This window comes from Oncorhynchus gorbuscha, linkage group LG10 (assembly GCF_021184085.1).
Source record: "Oncorhynchus gorbuscha isolate QuinsamMale2020 ecotype Even-year linkage group LG10, OgorEven_v1.0, whole genome shotgun sequence".
In the NCBI taxonomy this organism is placed as follows: Eukaryota; Metazoa; Chordata; class Actinopteri; order Salmoniformes; family Salmonidae; genus Oncorhynchus; species Oncorhynchus gorbuscha.
In genome coordinates, this window is record NC_060182.1 from 77883789 (window position 1) to 77904842 (window position 21054).

Below are 21054 nucleotides of genomic sequence, written 5' to 3' on the forward strand. Positions count from 1 at the left end.
CCCCCCCATTTGGTTTCAGCTTTTGCAGCCGGAGTCCGCACCCCTATATCTGTCACCCCCTTTGGTTCTGTGACTAGGGGGTGGTCTAGCTCAACATTTATATGTTGTTGTTTTGTATGGTTTTCAATTAGAGGCAGCTGGTAATCGTTGCCTCTAATTGGGGATCATATTTAGGTAGCCATTTTTCCCACCTGTGTTTGTGGGATATTGTTTTGTGTTTGTGCATGTGCACCACTACTTTCACGTTTCGTTGTTGGTTTATTGTTTTTGTTTAACATTTCACCATAATAAAGATGAGGAACTTCAATCACGCTGCGCCTTGGTCCCGTCCTTATTACGAACGTGACAGGTTCTTTACTCAGTGTCACGCCCTGACCTTAGAGACCTTTTTATGTCTCTATATTGGTTTGGTCAGGGTGTGATTTGGGTGTGCATTTTATGTTAATTTGTCTATGTTTGGTATTTCTTTGTTTTGGCCCGGTATGGTTCTCAATCAGGGACAGCTGTCTATCGTTGTCTCTGTTTGGGAACCATACTTAGGTAGCCTTTTCCCACCTGTGTTTACTGTTCTGCACCTGACAGGACTTTGCTATTTTGTTCTAGTGTTCAGAAGTAAATAAAAATCATGAACACTTACTACGCTGCGCTTTGGTCCGATCCTTCTTCATTAGACGACCGTTACACTCAGGCTATTGATTCTGGTTATATGTTTCATGTCTGTACATTTCTCTTGTTTCGTTTTTGTTCCATGTTTGTTTATTTATTAATTTCACTCCCTGTACTTGCTTCCCATTTTATTAGCGTACACGTTATACAACCCTGACGTGAAGAAGCAAGACTGCACACTTTGAGGTAAGAATGTTTTTTTTTTGTGATGGCATCACCTGCTTTGTCGTTAGATTCACCAAACATATACCAGCTTAATAACCAGTGTGTCTTTATATATTTCATGTAATTTAGCAATGATAAAGTTTTAATATGTAGCTAAAATTGAAACTAGCTAATTACAAACACGTGCATGCATGCACACACATTCAGTTGAGAAGTTAATAGAGGGTTAATAAGGCGCACACACACACACACCCCTCACGCACACATTTTGAATGTAGTAGTTCAATCTCTGAGAAATTGACAAAAAATGCTAAGTGTTACAACCATCCCCGGTCTCCCCTAATTGCTGCCGTTATGAGAGCTTCGGCCGAGAATGTGATCAACAAATGGTATAAGAGTATATATGGATATGTTTAAAACAAAGTTGGTCCCCAATAACTTCTTAAGGTATAGTGGGCAGCATTTTCACTTTTGGATTCACTTTTGGATAAATAGCATGCCCAATTTCAACTTCCTGGTACTCATGCCAAGAATATAAGATATGCATAGTATTAGTATATTTGGATGGAAAACACAAGTTTCTAAAACGGTTTGCATCATGTCTGTGAAAATAACAGAACTTATGTAGCAGGTAAAACACAGAGGACTAACCATTCAGAATGTATTTCTTTTTAGGTCTCTGTCTGTTCATTGAGTTCTCATTGTGAAACTATATTTCTTAGGAACTTCTTTTCAGTTCCTACCGCTTCCACTGGATGTCACCAGTCTTTGGAATTTGGTTGAGGTTATTCCTTGGTGCAATGAAGAAGTATGGCCATCTAGGAACTGCGTAACACTGTTGAGAGTTGCACAAGACTTGAAAAGTAGCTTGGTTTGTTGTCTTCCTGTATTGAACACAGATAAACCAGTCTTCAATTTGATCGATTATTAACGTTTAAAAATAAACCTAAAGTTGTATTACAAAAGTAGTTTGAAATGTTTTGGAAAAGTTTACAGCCAACTTTTAAAATATTTTGTAGTGACGGCCGGAGTCTTCTTCTGTGCCGATGCCCAGTCCAGGCATGGTGTCCAACCCAGCACCAGGGCCGGAGCTCTCTGCGCCGGTGCTCAGTCCAGGCATGGTGTCCAGTTCCACTCCATTTGGAAGCTGTTTTTTTCTGGATCAAACGCGCTAAATAAATGGACATTTTGGCTATATATGGACGGAATTAATCGAACAAAAGGACCAATTGTGATGTTTATGGGACATATTGGAGTGCCAACACAATAAGCTCGTCAAAGGTAAGGCATGTTTTATATTTTATTTCTGCGTTTTGTGTAGCGCCTGCAGGGTTGAAATATGTTATTCATGAGCCGATCTTCAATCTATATAATAATTAATTTGATTTAGTTAAATATAGGAGATATTCTGTGATTTGTTGAAGCTGTTTAGAAAATTTGGTCATTTGACTTTTGTTTGACTGCCACTACACAAAGTTTGTATGATTGGACAACACTATAGTCGGGGTGCACTCTGTGCATCCTGAGTGTGCTCTGTCGTGATAGCCTTACTGCGAAAATGCTCTGAATTCAATGAGGTACATTATAATGATCTGAATTTATGAACGGCCTGTTTCGAAATTCACAACGTCTTTGGTGATCAAAGAGTTTCTCTATCATTACCAAATATCAGTTTCCTCTGTAATCTTTACATAGTGGCGGAGCACTACTCTTACTTGGGGAAAACCCAATTTAAAAAATGATATAATAATTTTATATAATAAATGTATATAATAATTTTTGGGTATTTTTTGGGAACATTTTTGGGAGCAAGCTGCAGTGAGTTAGTGATGATGATGTCGCTCTTGTCGCAGGTGATTCCTTGATCGACCTCTACGCAGACGACACCATTCTGTATACATCTGGCCCTTCTTTGGACACTGTGTTAACAAACCTCCAGACGAGCTTCAATGCCATATAACGTCCTTCCGTGGCCTTCAACTGCTCTAAAAGCCCTTGTAAAACTAAATGCATGCTCTTCAACCGATCGCTGCCCACACCTGCCTGCCCGACTAGCATCACCACTCTGGACGGTTCTGACTTAGAATATGTGGACAACTACAAATACCTAGGTGTCTGGCTAGGCTGTAAACTCCTTCCAGACTCATATTAAATCTAGCATCGGCATCCAAGGAGCCGATCTAGCACCGGCTTCCAACGAGTCCCCCAGCTCTAGTGGTTTTAATATCATCACCTTTTGAAGAGCACAGTTATTTTGCAACAAAGCCTCCTTCGCTCACGCTGCCAAACATACCCTCGTAAAACTGACTATCCTACCGATCCGCCTTCGGCGATGTCATTTACAAGATAGCCTCCAACACACTACTCAGCAAACTGGATGCAGTCCACCACAGTGCCATCCGTTTTGCCACCAAATCCCCATATACCACCCACCACTGCGACTGGTATGCTGTCCTCATCTGGCCCTCACTACATATTCGTCGCCAGACTCACTGGCTCCAGGTCATCTATAAGCTCACTGGTCAACATAACAACACCCACTCACTAACTTTAAACATCAGCTTGTAAATGAGAACTTGTTCTCAACTGGCCTACCTGGTTAAATAAAGGTGAAATAAAACAAATTAAAGTGACCTTCTACTCTTCATTAGTTGTGCCTGAATCTGAGAAGAGGTCAAATTTTTATTTTAATCTCCAGCCAATCACAATAAGGGATTACATTACTCTGTCTGATCTTTATCAGCCCTCTTCTCCAACTGTTCAACCAGTTATTATTTGGCACCACAACAATAATTTGAACAGTTGCTCTAAATGATTTCAAATAGTATTTGAACCCAGGGATGAATTAAGGGCAGTGGAGTTCTCGTCAGCTAATTACACTTCTACTGCATCTCATCGATCCAGGGCAGGACGGTGAGAGAGAACAGAGGGAGCTATTATCAATCCATTATCCTAGCCTAAGCAAAGCATGCTAATTTACTTGACATCACCAGTCAAACCCTAATCCCTCCATTCAGATGATCAATCTCAATGAAGGTGTTTGCTGTGGTTGTCCTCAATTAATCATAGTTTGACAGTCAACAGAATAAATATTTGAGGGACATGGTGTGAATGAGTCAATATCAATACAACGTCACAATAAGGTGCAGAGTGTTCAATTTGCCGGCTGGGCGTCAAGGAGTCCCCCAGCTCTGCTAAAACCATTGACAACTGTGTGCCGTTTTCAATGGATTGTTAAATAATTGTTAACTATTTGGTTTTAATACCATCACCTTTTGAAGAGCATTGTCAGAAGTACACATCTCAGATGATTCTACATTTAGCTCTATCATCAGAGTTATACAGCAAGTAACTGCCTGCTTTTCATGATCAGTAAACATCAATTGATCATGCAATTTCAGATGCGTAGGGTAGCCTCACAACATCTCTCAATATTGGCCACCATTAATTGGATATTTGAATAAAATAAAGGTGAACTAACATGACAAGTATGAGTGGTTTAGGTTATTTCCCATCCTTTGTGGCCTCAGCCTGTCAAGCACCAAGAAGGGCACATTTGCCTTTAAGTAGACCTAATGTCCTTTTTTCACCAACCAGCGTAGGCCTACCTAGAAAAGTTAGCATTTCAACATTGCTTTTAAGAATATTTAATCATGATTGCTGCTGACAGACATGGTAGGCTACATTGATCGATGGACCATGTCAAATTGGCTAGCTAGCTAACAACAGATCACCTCAATATGGCTAGTTAACAAGCTAACTTTCAGGGGATAAACTACATGGCTATATCCAAGTACTGGTTGATTTGCTTGCAATCCTATAATGTTGATGGCACTAGTCCCAGCCTGGTGGGTCCTGTGGCAGCCCCAAGTCCCTGTCCTTTCACCAGGACAGGGACTTGCCAATGTCAAGTTCGTTCTAAAAGGCTAATCCTAACTAAATTACACATTGTTTGCTTGGCTAGCTACATGCCAAAATGGATAGGCTACCACATATCTGAAATGACAGGATCAATTGATGTTTACTGCTCATAAAAAACATGTAGTGACTTGCTGTATAACTCTGATAGAGTTAAATGTAGAATAATCAGAGATGTGTACTTCTGACTATGCTCTTCAAGAGGTGATGATATTAAAACCAAATAGTTAACATTTATTTAACAATCCTTTAAACGGCACGTAGTTGTCAATTTGTTTGCAGATCTTGGCAGCCAAATCGAATGCTCTGCACCATATTGTGACGTTTTACTGATAATGACCTATACATACCAACAATAGGAGCACTCTTCTATAGTCCTTATAGAAGTCCTGCACTCTTCTATTGTCCTTATAGAAGTCCTGCACTCTTCTATAGTCCTTATTTAAAAATAGTGAGGTGAATACATAGCAGCAATATTGATGACCAGGAAAAGGGTGTGTGTTTGAGGGGGAAGGAAGTCATTAGAGTCAATGAGACTGAATGCCAACACACACACCTGAACACATAGGGCAGCAGCTTCCCTCCACTATGGTGGGTTGGTGGCATGGCAGGATGGGGCAGCTGACAGTAGAGCAGAGGGTCTGTCCCTGAAGGCAGTAGCAGTGTGTACAGCTGTCTATGTCCCAGCGCTCCTCGTCTGCATACGTCTTCCCATTGAAGTGGCACACGGCTCTCGGTGTGGCATCTGCCAGGAGACATAGGAGAAGATCAAATAGGATCCACCTCCAAGGCAGGAACAAATATGGAGGATACTCATTCAGTAAATACACACAAACATATAGGCAAGACCATCTCACCAATAGGGATGAATACAATACAAAATCACAAATTTAACAACTATGTTTGTGGTTTCAAACATTGGTGAGAACACACCATTTTGTCAGGTCAGAGTTAAAGCTTAGGTAATGATAAGCCTCAACCCATGTATCATGTGAACACGTCTCTGGTTACCTCCCCACATTGTCTATAGTACAGGTAGGTCCAATGATCTGTGTGTATGCAGCATACCGAGGCAGTAGGGGCAGCACTGTCCTTTGCGCAGCACGGGCCTGGCACAACCAACGGGCGGGCAGGACTCTGAGAAGCAGCTGATCTGACCGTCCAGACACACACAGCTGGAGCAGGTGTTGGGCTTCCAGGACTCTGCTGCCAGGAATATGTCCCCCTCCTTGTTCCTGCAGTAGCTGGGTAAGCTGTCATTACTGGGAGAATGGGGGGTGATGGGCTCGTCTATAGAGGAGAGAGGGACAAACACACACACACAGGATCAACTGACTGCACTGAACACACAGTGAATACATTTCTTCACTCGGTCGGGTATGCTTTTAAATAGTGATGGGGAAAAAATCGAAAGTTACATATCGGGATATTATTGTTAACGATATCGTATCATTTTGACAGTATCTCAACAATTGTTTTTGGGGTGGTTGGTTGTACCAAAACTCCAGTACCTTTCCTTCATAGGTTGTTCTTCATCTTCTTTTTAAATAGGGAACACATTTGTTTTCAGCACTTTTATTTCCATGACTGATCAAATCTCGTTTTCTCATGGCTCTCTATTGTCCCTTTGCAGCAGACATATGGTGAGCAATATGTTTGGTACATCGAATCACAATAAAAACACGGTATTGAATCGCAATACGTATCGTATCGGCACGTAAGTATCATGATAATATCGTATTGTAAGATCACTGGCAATTCCCAGCCCTATTTTTAAAGATGTGTTCTTTAAGCCTGACTGTAGCTCTCAGAGCAGCTAATAAAACCCATAATACAGGGCTAAAAATATTGATGACATTCAAACGGTAGAATGTTCATTTTTGCGTCTTTGGTTTATTCGACGAAAACAGCTCAAACAAACAGCTTAAGAGATGGAAACACACCAGATATCCATGTGAGAGTTGAGTTGGTGGCCTTCCAGGTATCTCTGTCCTCTTACACTGTGTTTTACAGTGACAGAGGCCCAAAGCACCGCTGCCTGTTTCACGTTTGGCTTGGTTTGCCATGTCTAAGTTTTCTCATGCACTATTCATCTCTAGAGCTCCATAACTTATGCATTATTCTTTTTTTACTCTCTCTACGGAGTTTGATTCTGGGCTCCCATCTGTGTTTTTTTTCTCCAGCTGTTTACCTTCAAACTATTTCCCCCCACTCTCTCGTCCTCCTCGCTGTGTCTCTCTCTGTCTCTGTATCTCTCTGTCCCTGTACCTCTCTCTCTCTATACCTCTCTGTCTCTACATCTCTGTACCTCTTGGTCTCTCTCTACATCTGTCTCTCTCTCTTTTTCTCTCTACATATCTATCTCTCTCTCTGTCTTCACATCTCTCTCTCTCTGTCTTCACCTCTGTGTCTCTCACTCTCTCTCTCTCTGTCTACACCTCTCTGTCATAAACATTTGGCCATCACTCTCTACTCTGTTTGGCCAGACATACTATTGTTGTGCTGCTGTGTTGTTGTAGTGGAAATACAGTGCCTTACAAAAGTATTCATCCCCCATGGCATTTTTCCAATTGTGTGGCATTACAACCTGCACTTTAAATTATTTGGATTTCATGTAATGGACAAACACAAACTAGTCCAAATTGGTGAAGTGAAGTGGTGTCACGTCCTGACCTTAGTTCCTTTTTTATGTTTTTATTTTAGTTTGGTCAGGGCGTGAGTTGGGGTGGGCATTCTATGTTTGTTCTGTGTGTTATAGTTCTGTGTGTTTGGCCTGGTATGGTTCCCAATCAAAGGCAGCTGTCCATCATTGTCTCTGATATGAGGTAAGGCAGCGCAACAGGCACGAGAGGCAGCCCCCAAAAAGTTATTTTGGGGGGCACACGGGGAGATTGGCGGAGTCAGGCGATACACCTGAGCCAACTCCCCGAAGCGTAGTACTGGTCAGGCACTGTGTTATGCGGTAAAGCGCAAGGTGTCGCCAGTACGCGCTCATAGCCCGGAGCCCTATAGCCCAGCCCCCTGCAAGTTCCATACAAGAGTGGGCATCCAGCCAGGGTGTGTTGTGCCAGTTCAGCGTGTTTGGTCTCCGGTACGCCATTTCGGCCCAGGGTATCCTGCGCCGGCTCTGCGTGCTGTGTCTTCGGGGCGCTTGGAGAGTGCAGTTCGCCCTATGCCTGCGCTCCGCCCACGCCGGGTGAATTTGGGCATTGAGCCTAAGGGAGCGGTGCGAGTGGTATGCACCAGATCTCCAGTGCTCACCCACAGCCCGGTTCAACCTGTGCCTGCACTCTGGAGGGTCCGGCCTAAAGTGGTCATCCAGCCTGGAGGCGTGGTGCCAAGGCTGCACACCAGAGCTCCAGTGCTCCCCCACAGCCCGGTCCATCCGGTGCCTTCTCCACGCACCAGACCTCCTGTAGGTCTCCCCAGCCTGGTGGGTCCTGTGGTAGCCCCACGCACCAGGCTGTCTCTCCGTCTCCTCCCTCCAGGTTCTCCCGCATGTCCGGTGCCTCCAGAGTCTCCCTCCTGTCCGGGGCCGCCAGAGCCGCCCGTCAGTCAGGAGCCGCCAGAGCCGCCCCTCAGTCAGGAGCCGCCAGAGCCGCCCTTCAGTCAGGAGCCGCCAGAGCCGCCCATCAGTCAGGAGCCACCAGAGCCGCCAGACATGTCAGGAGCTGCCAGAGCCGCCCATCAGTCCGGAGCCGCCAGAGCCGCCCGTCAGTCCGACGCTGCCAGAGTCTCCCGCCTGTCCGGCGCTGCCAGAGTCTCCCGCCTGTCCTGCGCTGCCAGAGTCTCCCGCCTGTCCGGCGCAGCCAGAGTCTCCCGTCTATTCGGGGCCCGCTGCAAGGGTCCCCAGTCCGGGGTCGGCGGAGAGGGTTGCTGCTCCAAAGGCACCACCTAAGTGGGCCAGGACTAAGGTGGAGTGGTCCACATCCCGCGCCAGAGGGACAGCGCGGACAGATGCCCACACAGACCCTCCCCTATGGGTTTAGGTTTTTTTTTGGGTGGGGGGGGGTACTGTCACGTCCTGACCTTAGTTCCATTTTCATGTCTCGATTATAGTTTGGTCAGGGCGTGAGTTGGGGTGGGCATTCTATGTTTGTTCTGTGTGTTATAGTTCTATGTGTTCGGCCTGGTATGGTTCCCAATCAAAGACACATGTCCATCATTGTCTCTGATTGAGAACCATACTTAGGCAGCCTGTTTTCCCACTATGGGTTGTGGGTAGTTGTTTTCCATTTCAGTGTTTGAAATACGGGACTGTTTCATTGTTTCACTTTGGTTATTTTGTATTCAGTGTTCAGTTATATTTCATTAAAATGGACACTTACCACGCTGCGTTTTGGTCCGAACTTTCCTACTCCTCATCAGATGAAGAAGATCGTTACAAGTGGTGCGTGCATATGTATTCACCCCCTTTGCTATGAAGCCCATAAAAAAGATCTGGTGCAACGAATTATCTTCACATAATGAGTTAAATAAAGTCCACCTGTGTGCAATCTAAGTGTCACATAATCTGTCACATGATCTCAGTGTATATATACACCTGTTCTGAAAGGCCCCAGAGTCTGCAACACCACTAAGCAAGGGGCACCACCAAGCAAGCGGCAACATGAAGACAAAGGAGCTCTCCAAACAGGTCAGGGACAAAGTTGTGGAGAAGTACAGATCAGGGTTGGGTTATAAAAACAATATCCAAAACTTTGAACATTTCACGGAGCACCATTAAATTCATTATTATAATATGGAAAGAATATGGCACTACAACAAACCTGCCAAGAGAGGGCCGCCCACCAAAACTCACGGAGCAGGCAAGGAGGCCATTAATCAGAGAGGCAACAAAGAGACCAAAGATAACCCTGAAGGAGCTGCAAAGCTCCACAGCGGAGATTGGAGCACTTTAAGCCGTACACTCCCCAGAGTTGGGCTTTACGGAAGAGTGGTCAGAAAAAAAAGCCATTGCTTAATGAAAAAAATTAGGAAAAACACTTTGATGTTTGCCAAAATGCATGTGGGAGACTCCCCAAACATATGGAACAAGGTACTCTAGTCAGATGAGACTAAAATGCAGCTTTTTGGCCATCAAGGAAAACGCTTTGTCTGGCGCAAACCCAACACCTCTCATCACCCCAAGAACACCATCACAGTGAAGCATGGTGGTGCCAGCATCATGCTGTGGGGATGTGTTTCATCGGCAGAGACTGGGAAACTGGTCAGAATTGAAGGAATGATGGATGACAGAGGGAAACCTGTTTCAGTCTTCCAGAGATTTGAGACTGGGATGGAGGTTCACCTTCCAGCAGGACAATGACCCTAAGCATACTGCTAAAGCAACACTCAAGTGGTTTAAGGGGAGACATTTAAATGTCTTGGTCTAGTCAAAGCCCATACCTAAATCTAATTGAGAATCTGTGGTATGACTTAAAGATTTCTGTACACCAGCGGAACCCATCTAACTTGAAGGAGCTGGAATAGTTTTGCCTTGAAGAATGGGCAAAAATCCCAGTGGCTAGATGTGCCAAGACAAATTGAAAACGTTGAAATAGCATCTCTCTCAATGCCAGGTCTGAGCAGCAATAATTAATTACCTTAAGGATCTCAGCTCAGTCAAGACAACTTTGAAACCCTATCCCCTTCACATTCACCTCTACTTTTATATACGGCTTAGGGCTTATGCTGCGTTTAATAATGAGGCCGCCCCTCTCTATTATAAAGTAAAACATCATACAGACTATTCTTGCCAGACAGACTCAAATATATAGAGACTTAAATACCAATAGTGTTTCAAAGCTAACTCAAAAACCCAATGGCTGCTCAAACTCACCTGGGCAGTGGGGGCAGCATGAGTCTTGCGTTCTGATTGGGCTCTGGCAGAGCAGGGGCGGGCACACCTCTGTCTCACACAGGACACGCCCACTGTGACAGGTGCACTGGGTGCAGGCATCGATGTTCCACGTCTCCCCCTCCACAAAGTATTCTCCCCCCGGGGCCAGACACACTGACGAATCCCCCAGGTCTGGTTTGTGGGAGCTGGGCTCCTCTGATGGAGGCGGACGGAAGAGAGAGCACAGGTTCAAGGGTGAAACATATTGGAAACAGCTTTTTCATTGGTGTGTAATGCATTATCAACATTATCTATTATGTGAAACAATGAGGAGGATGGGAAAATGGTGTGTAAACCTGAAATCATCTAAAACAACAACTAGCCTGTCTAAGAATAGCCTACTACCAGTGCACCGTTTTTTCCCCATATATTATTTTTTTGTTTAAGGTTTTCTACCTGGGCAGGATGGACAGCACTGTCCGGACCGTATGGCAGGGCTGTCGCAGGATGGCACAGGGCATGAGATGAGGGCACACATCTCCCTGCCGCTGTGGCAGTAGCAATCCCGGCAGCCATCATGCCAGTTCTCTTCGTTCTCGTGCCGTCTTCCATCCATGGACAGACAGGAACCCTTCTTCACTAACGGGGCCACTGACGAGGAGCTCTGGTCTGGAAGAAGGACAGAGGAGAGAGGAAAGGTTTTAGAGATACAACTACCAGCATAACCCATAAAGAACAGTGTTTGGCGGACCAATCACTGACTGGCTTTTCTGAGCATGGTCCAACCAAGACCAGATCAATACCAGGGAGAGAAAAAAAACACCTTGATTAAACTCCTGTCTGAGACTCTGAGCTATTCTGGGTGGATGCCAAATTTCACAAATTCAAAAGGGAGACGGATTAAAAAGTTTTTCCTCATTAAAAGAGGAGTTTTCAGTGCTCATTCATACATTTTTCACAACGATTTAATTATTTAGTGTGAATCACAGTAGAACACAAGAGGAGCATCAATAATAGATCTGTGTGGAGGAGATGACCCCAGCCTGCCCTCTGGAGGCACCAACAGGTGGGGTCAAAAACACCAAATGGCACCCTATTCCCTATATAATACACTACTACAAAAGTAGTACACTATATACAACTATATACACCAGATACAAATGTATACATACGAACAACAACTTACAGACGCACACAAACAACGACTACATCCCACATGCCCACACCCCCATCCCTAGTGCCTGCATTACTGTTGGCCACATTACTGTTGGCCTTAAATTGTACCAATTTGTTTTTCTCTGTCACACATGCTATTCCAATATTTAAATTATAAATAATTCGATTTTCCATTCTGTTAACGATGGCAGATTGATTGATTTCCAAGTTTTTAGTATACGTTTTTTCAAGATAAGTGATGAGAAGAGAATGGTCCAGCCTGTTGGGTATCTCACTACACCCCCATATGCCATGTCTTGAAATATGCAGACAGATGGATTAAAAGTAAGTTTACATTGTAATACTTCTGATGGACAACTTTCTAGCTCTGCCAATAAATTTGGGACTTCATCACATTCCCAGAAAACATGGATTATTGAGTCAATATGGTGTTGTAGAATTTGTACATTTTGTCTCTTGTATAATAAATTACATACATTAGCTTATACTGGAAACGTACATTTTTGTTAGGGTGCCTTTTAGGCGGAGGCGTAAAGTAATTAAGTAAAAATACTTTAAAGTACTACTTAAGTAGTTTACTTTACTTTACTATTTATATTTTCGACAACTTTTATTTTTACTCCACTACATTCATAAAGAAAATAATGTACTTTTTACTCCATACATTTTTCCTGACATCCAAAAGTACCAGTTACATTTTGAATGCTTAGCAGAACAGGAAAATTGTCTAATTCACACACTTATCAAGAGAACATCCCTGGTCATCCCTACTGACACTAAACACAAATGCTTCGTTTGTAAATTATGTCTGACTGTCGAAGTATGCCCCTGAATATCCGTAAATTTAAAAAACAAAAAAATTGTGCCGTCTGGGTTGCTTAATAAGCAAATCGAAATGATTTATAGCCGTTCCAGGTTTCTTCAGAACAAGTCTGGCAGCAAGAGACTAACCAGGGAACCCTCTATTGGTGTAATGGTTAGAAACAGTAAAACATTGATAGAACAATAGTTAAAACATTAGTGGTTCTCCAAGTCTGACAGTGAAAGCGAGGAGAGAGTTTGAGAAAAAGGTATTATCAGCCGTCTCTAAATTATGAATGCAAAGGTTATCAATAGATGGCACTCACCTCTGCACTGGCACTTCAGACAGCCCAGCTTGTCCTGCTGGAAGCCCATTGGACAGGCTTTGTCACAAGGTAACTCTGGACACTTCTTACAGCGACAGATATCACAACCATGCTTGTTCTTTCTGATGGGGTAGAGAGGGAGAGAGAGAAAGAGAGAGAGGTTAAGATCAGGTCTTCACAAGTTTAGAAAATATAGGCCCTAATTTATACAGTTTACGCCAAAGTATCTAAAATGGATAGCCCATGTCCATTATGGATGATGTCGGGCGATGAAACAATAAAGGTTCATACATTTTCAATAGAAGAAAAGCGAGGAGAGGTGAAGTGGGCAGTCGAGCATTGGGCGACGCGAACATTGCGTGGGAACATGGCGTGGGACACACCTACTCATTCAAGGATTTTTCTTTATTTTTTACATCTTTCTACATTGTAGAATAATAGTGAAGACATCAAAACTACTACATGATTCCATATATATTATTTCATAGTTTTGATATCTTTACTAGTTAGTATTATACAATGTAGAAAATAGTAAAATAAAGAAAAATCCTAGAATGAGTAGGTGTCCAAACTTTTGACTGGTACTATTGTCACGACTTCCGCCGAAGTCGGCCCTTCTCCTTGTTCGGGTGGTGTTCGGCGGTCGATGTCACCGGCTTTCTAGTCGATCCATTTCGAGTCACTACCGATCCATTTCTCTTTTTTTTGTTTTGTCTGATTACACACACACACCTGTTTTACATTCCCTCATTACATTCCCTATTTAACAGTCTGACATACATTTCTGTATGTCCGTGATTGTTCATGTCGTTAGTGGTTGTGTTAGAGTTGTGTTGTATGTTCCTATTTGGAATTTAGCTTTTTTTCTTTGAGTAAACTCAGTTGGATTACTCTATACCTGTGTCCTGCGCCTGACTCCGCTTTCACTCTGCACCCAATCGCTGACAACTATAAACTGGGGAAAGATTAACTTTATGCAAATAATCAGCAATCTCATGGCTTAATATTGACCAATCGTAGCTCACTATAGCTTCCAGCCCATCCTGGTTTGGCTGTTGATACCTAGCATGCTGTCGACTTGCTAGCAACCACATGACGAGCCACTCTGGACGAAGCTAATGTGTCTAGGTGAAGCATCGCTGCTTATGGATCAAAGCCGTGAGGGTGGCCAAAATGTCCATAGCGGTGGGTGTTGCAGTGAGGAAAAACAATATTATTTCTGCCTCAGGTTTGGGCTTTATTTTTAACAAAGTAGAGAATAAATAGGGGACAAAAGTGCTTAATAAACAGGACAAAGAGCAACATATGTCACTGCACTTATCTAACCCAGGCCTCAATAATGCCTGATAGCAATTTGCATGATCTGCGGCTAGTAGGCCTACAGTATAACCGGACCTTCCACTGTGTGGCCAAAACAGGAAATTAGGGGTTGAAGAATACCTATTACCCATAATGCATTTCATCATGGAACATACTGTGCAATTTCAAATTTCAAAACTCCCCCGGGAGAATTAACAGGTTGGCTTGAACCACAACACAGTTGAAACATTGAGCTCTTGAACGGCATTTAGTTTGCCTGTAACAATCTCTGACAGGAATACATGAAGGACCCCTCTACAATTAGCCTACGACGACAAATAAAGTAAGCATTTACATGTCTTTAGCTTAACTTTAGTATTAATCATACTCATTAGTGATCACTTTGTAGTTATACTTTTAAACAACAAATGCATGAATAGAAGAGCAATTAGTGTGGAGCTGCAAACAAAATGTTTAGTGCCAAAACCAAATGAATCGGCATGCACGACCACAAACTCTCATACATTGTACTTCAGCCTTCGGAAAAAAAGTCACAACTATTGCAATTCAATAAACAGGCCACAATACCGTGTCATTGAAAATTGTAATGACAAAAATTGTGCAAAAATAAAATGATGCAAGCTACAGAAGCGCAACAGTGAGTCTATAGTGAAAGTAAGAATATTAGGCTATGATAGTTTCATCTCTCACCTTGTTCCATAACACAATAGCACTGATTACAGATGATGTCCATGAGATTTTAGTTTGCCTTTGTGTTTGTTTGTGTGACATGCTTTAGTTACAAACAACATTGTGTTTGCTTGCCGTAGCATCTGTTTCATTAGGTTGACATGGTTTTAGTCATTCCACAGAAAGGTAAATACATAGCAAACTGCCAAACAAATCTTTGTATAGCAGAGACAGGCAGTGGATACATTCCAGCCAGGTGCCAATGACAAGCAGCACCGGCATCATCAGTTAAAACAAGTACAGAGATAAGTGCATGAGAGAGAGAGAGGGAGAGAGAGAGTGAGAGAGAGACAGAGAGACAGAGAGAGAGAGAGAGAGAGAGAGAGAGAGAGAGAGAGAGAGAGAGAGAGACAGAGAGACAGAGAGAGAGAGAGAGAGAGACCTAATCCCATCCCTATCCCATCCAGTTCTGCCTCTATCCTTATCACCTCCCCTCCTCTATCCCTCTATCCTCCCCTCCTCTATCCTTCCATCCTCACCTCCTCTATCCCTCTATCCTCCCCTCCTCTATCCCTTCATCCTCCCCTCCTCTACCCTTCCATTATATCCCTCCTCTATCCTTCCATCCTATCCCTCCCCTATCCCTCTATCCTCCCCTCCTCTATCCCTCTAACCTTACATTTACATTTACATTTAAGTCATTTAGCAGACGCTCTTATCCAGAGCGACTTACAAATTGGTGCATTCACCTTATGACATCCAGTGGAACAGTCACTTTACAATAGTGCATCTAAATCTTAAAGGGGGGGGGGTGAGAGGGATTACTTATCCTATCCTAGGTATTCCTTAAAGAGGTGGGGTTTCAGGTGTCTCCGGAAGGTGGTGATTGACTCCGCTGTATGAGAGTTTGTGGTCCTCCCCTCTATCTTTCCATCCTCCCATCCTATCCCTCCATCCTCTCCCCCTCTATCCTTCCATCCTCCCCTCCTATATCCCTCTATCCTCCCCTCCTCTATCCTCCACTTCCTCCCTCCCTCTCCTTCTTCCATCCTCCCCCTCTTCCCTCTCTTCCTCACACTCTTATCTCATGAACAATAGGAGCGAGAAAAAATAGCCATGTGCAATCTTCATTTGGTTTGGTGATAAGGATCTATCAGGGGCCATTTCAGTTGCGGGGAACATCAATAGAGTCTTCATGGAGAGAAGAACGCGGCCTGTTGAATTATTCAAACCATACACTTTGCTGCTCGAAAACATAGGGGTAAGGTATATCTTTGATAGGGCATAATAGATATCTAAAATTAGAATCTTAGATGCAACCATTCACCCCATGAACACTCATTTGTGAGAAAGGAGAGAGAAAGGGAGGGAGAGAAAGAGAGAGCGAGAACCGTCGGTTCAATGCAGACAGACCAGTGGAGTAACAGCTTTATGTGACAGACAGTTGACGAGTGAGAGTTTAGGTTAAGATAGGAAGACTGCCTGCTGCTTGAGTGTTTTAATCTCTGTCATATCCATAACTATTCTGTCATAATAATCCCTAGCAGGCCGGCCGGCTGGTTGGTCCACAACACAGTTAAAATACAGGGCAGATGGATTATTGTGCAGCAGGACTGGCCTCCCCAGAGTCCAATGGAAAAAGCTACTAGCCGCTCTATGAAAGAGAACGTGTATTACTATTACTACAAGGAACTGGATCAGCAGCCATTAAAGTGGGAATCCGTCATTCTTACATTTATTTTACAGAAGCCCGCTACTTTTTTTGTCTATAAAGCAATGGCATTAAACAAGTTTATATTTTGTGTTATGATGGTGTAAGAAAGCTGTACTATGAGCTCATGAGTTGACTGGGAGTGAAAGAGCCTGAATCATTCTGAACCACTGACAGACATCATCTGCTTCTCCAACTTTTGTTAATGTAATAAATAAGTTGCGCTGATGTGGGGGTAAATGATCTATTAACAAGCTCATCACCTGAGATTGAGTCATTTCATATTTTTTTTGGTTATGGTTCATTTCAAACTAATCAGAAGGTGGTATGCCAGTTGGGCATATGCTGCAATTGTCCATTCTTATACAGTACTGTACTGCTCTAGGAAAGCTTTTGTTTATGCACAGCAAGCCTAGGCGTTATAAGTGTGTGCGTGTATTTATTTATGTTTTTTTTTTATATATATTTTTTATAAATATTTTTTGTAAATATATACAGTACCAGTCAAAAGTTTGGACACACCTACTCATTCAAGGATTCTTCTTTATTGTTACTATTTTCTACATTGTAGAATAATAGTGAAGACATCAAAACTATGAAATAACACATATGGAATCATGTTGTAACCAAAAAAAGTGTTAAACAAATCCAAATATATTTTATATTTGAGATTCTTCAAAGTAGCCTCGCTTTGCCACGATGACATCTGCTAACCCTACCGCTAACCCTACCAGTTGTGTAAAGTAATTAAGTAAAAATACTTTAAAGTACTACTTAAATATTTAAGGGTTTCTGTACTTCACTAATTATATACTTGCCAACTTTTACTACATTCCTAAAGAAAATAAATATACTTTTTACTCCATACATTTTCTCTGACACCCAAAAGTACTCGTTACATTTTGACAGGAAAACGGTCCAATTCACACACTGTTCAAGACAACATCCCTGGTCATCGCTACTGCCTTTGATCTGGCGGAATCATGAAACACAAATTCGTTGTTGTAAATGACTGTATGTCTGAGTGTTTCCGAGTTGGCCCTTGGCGATCCGTCAATAAAAAAAGAGACAATTGTGCAGTCTGGTTCAATATAAGGAATTTGAAATGATCAATTATTTTACTTTTACTTTTGATACTTAAGTATATTTAAAACCAAATACTCTTATACTTTTACTCAAATAGTATTTTACTGGCTGACTTACTGAGTCATTTTCTCTGTTTACTTTTACTCAAGTATGACAATTGGGTACGTTTTCCACCACGGAACCCTACCACCCCTCCCCTAATTGGAGTAAACTAATGAACAGCAACACTTAGGCTTCTACTTCCAGCTTATACACACTATATACATTTGACGGACACAGTCTATTTGACAATAGTTATATTTGGTTTGTTTTAAGTCCTTCCTCTACCCTCAACCTCTCCCACCGATTTCTGATGTCCATCCAGTTTGATTTCTATTTGCCATATATTTTGAACTGTGCTGTTTCACAAAGGTTCTGAACCTTTATACATTTTACAGACACAGTATATGTTACATTTGTTATCTTGTTGTTATTAGTCCCACCCTTCAGCTCCATTCAACTCCTCCCATCTATCTCTTAACACCCATCCATATTGGATTTCTATTTGCCATATATTTTTTAACTGTGCTGTGATGCTTCACAACATTTCTGAACCTTTCTATTCTCATAGTTTCTACAGATTGTAAATTCAAGATAAAAAATAAAACACATTCTAAATGGATTTTAATATATTATTGATCGACTGACTATGACTTTTCAAATCACCCATTATTGCGATCTATTTATATCTGTGTGTGTTTGTGTGTGTTTGTGTGTGTTTGTGTGTGTTTGTGTGTATTTGTGTGTGTTTGTGTGTGTTTGTGTGTGTTTGTGTGTGTTTGTGTGTATTTGTGTGTATTTGTGTGTGTTTGTGTGTATTTGTGTGTTTGTTGGCGTTTGTGCCAGGCCTGTGTTCATATCTTGTTAACCAGCAGACAACATTCCCTAGTGAAAGCTGTAATACATTGCTTTCCTGATGTATTTCTGTGTAAATGGCAATCAGAGTGTTCGGGGAGGGATGCAATGAGCTTACAAGCATGGTACTAGTGGCCGGAAGCTAAAAGTTTCAGTTTCACTATCAGAGGCCATCCTTTACAACGCGCAACAGCAACACAAGCAGCAAACCCAATCAGTAACCTGGGTGGAGCTAATTAAACTGTCAACTCTACATGCAGCGCCTGTTTAGCCAAAATGACTTATGGAGAAGGAAAAGGGGATCATTTTGTCAGTTTACGAGCAAAACTCACTTAAGCATAACAGGCAAAGCAGGTAACTGTGGTAATTTGTGACATAGGTTTGAAGGAGCCGCGATTTCAATTTCAATTGGCCATCTGTCTAGCTGTCTCTGTGAAGTTCTACTGCTTTTTAACGTCTGAAAGTGACTGGCAAAGTAGGGCTCATTTATTCTGAAATGATGCAGATTTGAAATCGCTTCATATTTCAAAGCATGGAGTGCTGGAGTTTAAAGTAAATGATAATTGCATGAGCTGGGAATCGGCATTTTGGCTTTTAAGTGTGTCTGAGTGGGTAGTGTGTCCGTAAGACTGGGAGAGGGAGGGAGGAAAGGAAGAAAGGGGAAAGGGAGGGAGAGAATGACAGAGGAAAAGGGAGGGGGGAGAAGGGGGAGATAGGGAGGTAGCAATATACAGAGCGAGGGATGGATGGATGGATGGAGCGAGGGAGTGAGGGAGGGGAGAGTAGGAGGGAGCAAGGGAGAAAGAGAAGTGCTTTCTCACATGAATCCAAAGGGGCAGGCCTTGTCACAGACCACAGCCTTGCACTTCTTGGGCCTAGGGCGACACTGACACACGTCACAGCCGTGGGCATCTGTCTGCAGGCCGAAGGGACACTTCAGGGTACAGACAGAGATCAGGGCACTGCACAGCTCTTCTCCTGTAGGAAGGACATAGACACATCAGACATCATTATCAGAGGAGGCTGGTGGGGTGGGAGGAGTTGTAGTAGGACACATTGTAATGGCTGGAATGGATCTTTGGAACAGAGTCAAAAATGTGGTTTCCATTTATTCCATTCCAGCCATTACAGTGAGCATGTCATCCTATAGTTCCTACCACCAGCCTTCTCTGCTCAATATATGGCCAAAACTACAATGCAATTTAATAGTTCTAAAAGCCCAATTATTATTTTATGACCTGTGGCAATGGATTAGAGGTGCATACACTCCAAATTATGATTTTTATTGAAAGTCATAAGTCATAACTTATGATAATGCCCTTTGCAGCATGTCATATTCTAACAGGCAGGAACACAAACCAAAAACATATTTGTTTTTAAAAGCCCTTTCAGGATGTCTCAGTGTGCCCTCTGAGTGCCTTTGGTCCATGTCTGATAACGGCCCAGACAGGTATATTCATATCGAGAGTCAGACATTCAGGACAGTGAGAGAGAACACCAGAGAGCAATGTCTCAATGTCATTGGCCCATGGTGAGTTTTCTACACTAAATAAACCAAACTGTTCAGAAGAAAAAATATACATATTTTTCATAATATGCTTGACTGACTGAGACGTCAGACCAGACCAGGGAGGTCACTACCTGGACTTGTCCAATAAGAAACACTCATTTTCGTTTTACATTGGAAAACTTTTTAAAACGTATTCCACTGTGTTCCCTAATGAATATGGCCCAGTACTAACGTGTTTTGCAGTGGCAGGTGCGACAGCCGTTCAGGTCCAGTTGGAAGCCGTATAAGCAGTGCTTCTCTGACAGGGAGCAGTTCTCTAGTGACTGACAGGCAGGGGGTGCCATAGTAATGTAGGTGGGCTCTGTAGGAACAGAAATCACACAAACCACTCTGGAGGTGAGTCACTGACAAATGAGGAACTTCACTCAACACACACATATGACGCACACACACACACATGAAAACGCACGCACACACACCCTCAACACAAATATACTCATAGGAGTCATCAGAGTCAAAAGCAATTTCTCTGCAAACCCTCAATACCTTCCATTAATGTGGGTAATATCAGAGAGCAATAATCAATGCCCATTATAACGGCACGACCAACCTACCCTCTGTGACTTGACTCCTCCATCTAATGCAGGGATGGGCAACTGGCCTTCGAATCAATTGCCCCCCCACCCCCAAAAATTACATATATAAAGTCCTGTTGAGGCTACTGTAGACCTTAATTGCAAAACAGTTGGATTTAATCAAACAATTGGGGAAAGTGTATTCGGAAAGTATTCAGACCCCTTGACTTTTCACACATTTTGTTACGTTACAGCCATTCTAAAATGGTTTAAATCGTTTTTTCCCCCTCATTTTTATTTTTTATACAATGGCAAAAACAACCCGTTTTTCCTTTGTCATTATGAGGTTTTGTGTGTAGATTGATTAGGGGAAAAACATTTTAATCCATTTTAGAAGAACGCTGTAACATAACAAA

The 21054-nt window shown here is 42.6% G+C and overlaps 1 protein-coding gene across 1 annotated transcript in view; it reads right to left on the reverse strand.

Annotated features, from left to right (window-relative positions):
- crim1 (cysteine rich transmembrane BMP regulator 1 (chordin-like)) overlaps positions 1–21054 on the reverse strand; it is a 201832-nt gene that overhangs the window by 12807 nt on the left and 167971 nt on the right. The window contains exons 8-14 of the mRNA XM_046367155.1: positions 20296–20424; positions 19375–19531; positions 12874–12995; positions 11027–11239; positions 10571–10786; positions 5818–6039; positions 5306–5494 (exon numbers count right to left, since the gene is read on the reverse strand). Coding sequence (XP_046223111.1) covers positions 5306–5494; positions 5818–6039; positions 10571–10786; positions 11027–11239; positions 12874–12995; positions 19375–19531; positions 20296–20424 — 1248 coding nt within the window. The remainder of the gene's footprint in view (positions 1–5305; positions 5495–5817; positions 6040–10570; positions 10787–11026; positions 11240–12873; positions 12996–19374; positions 19532–20295; positions 20425–21054) is intronic.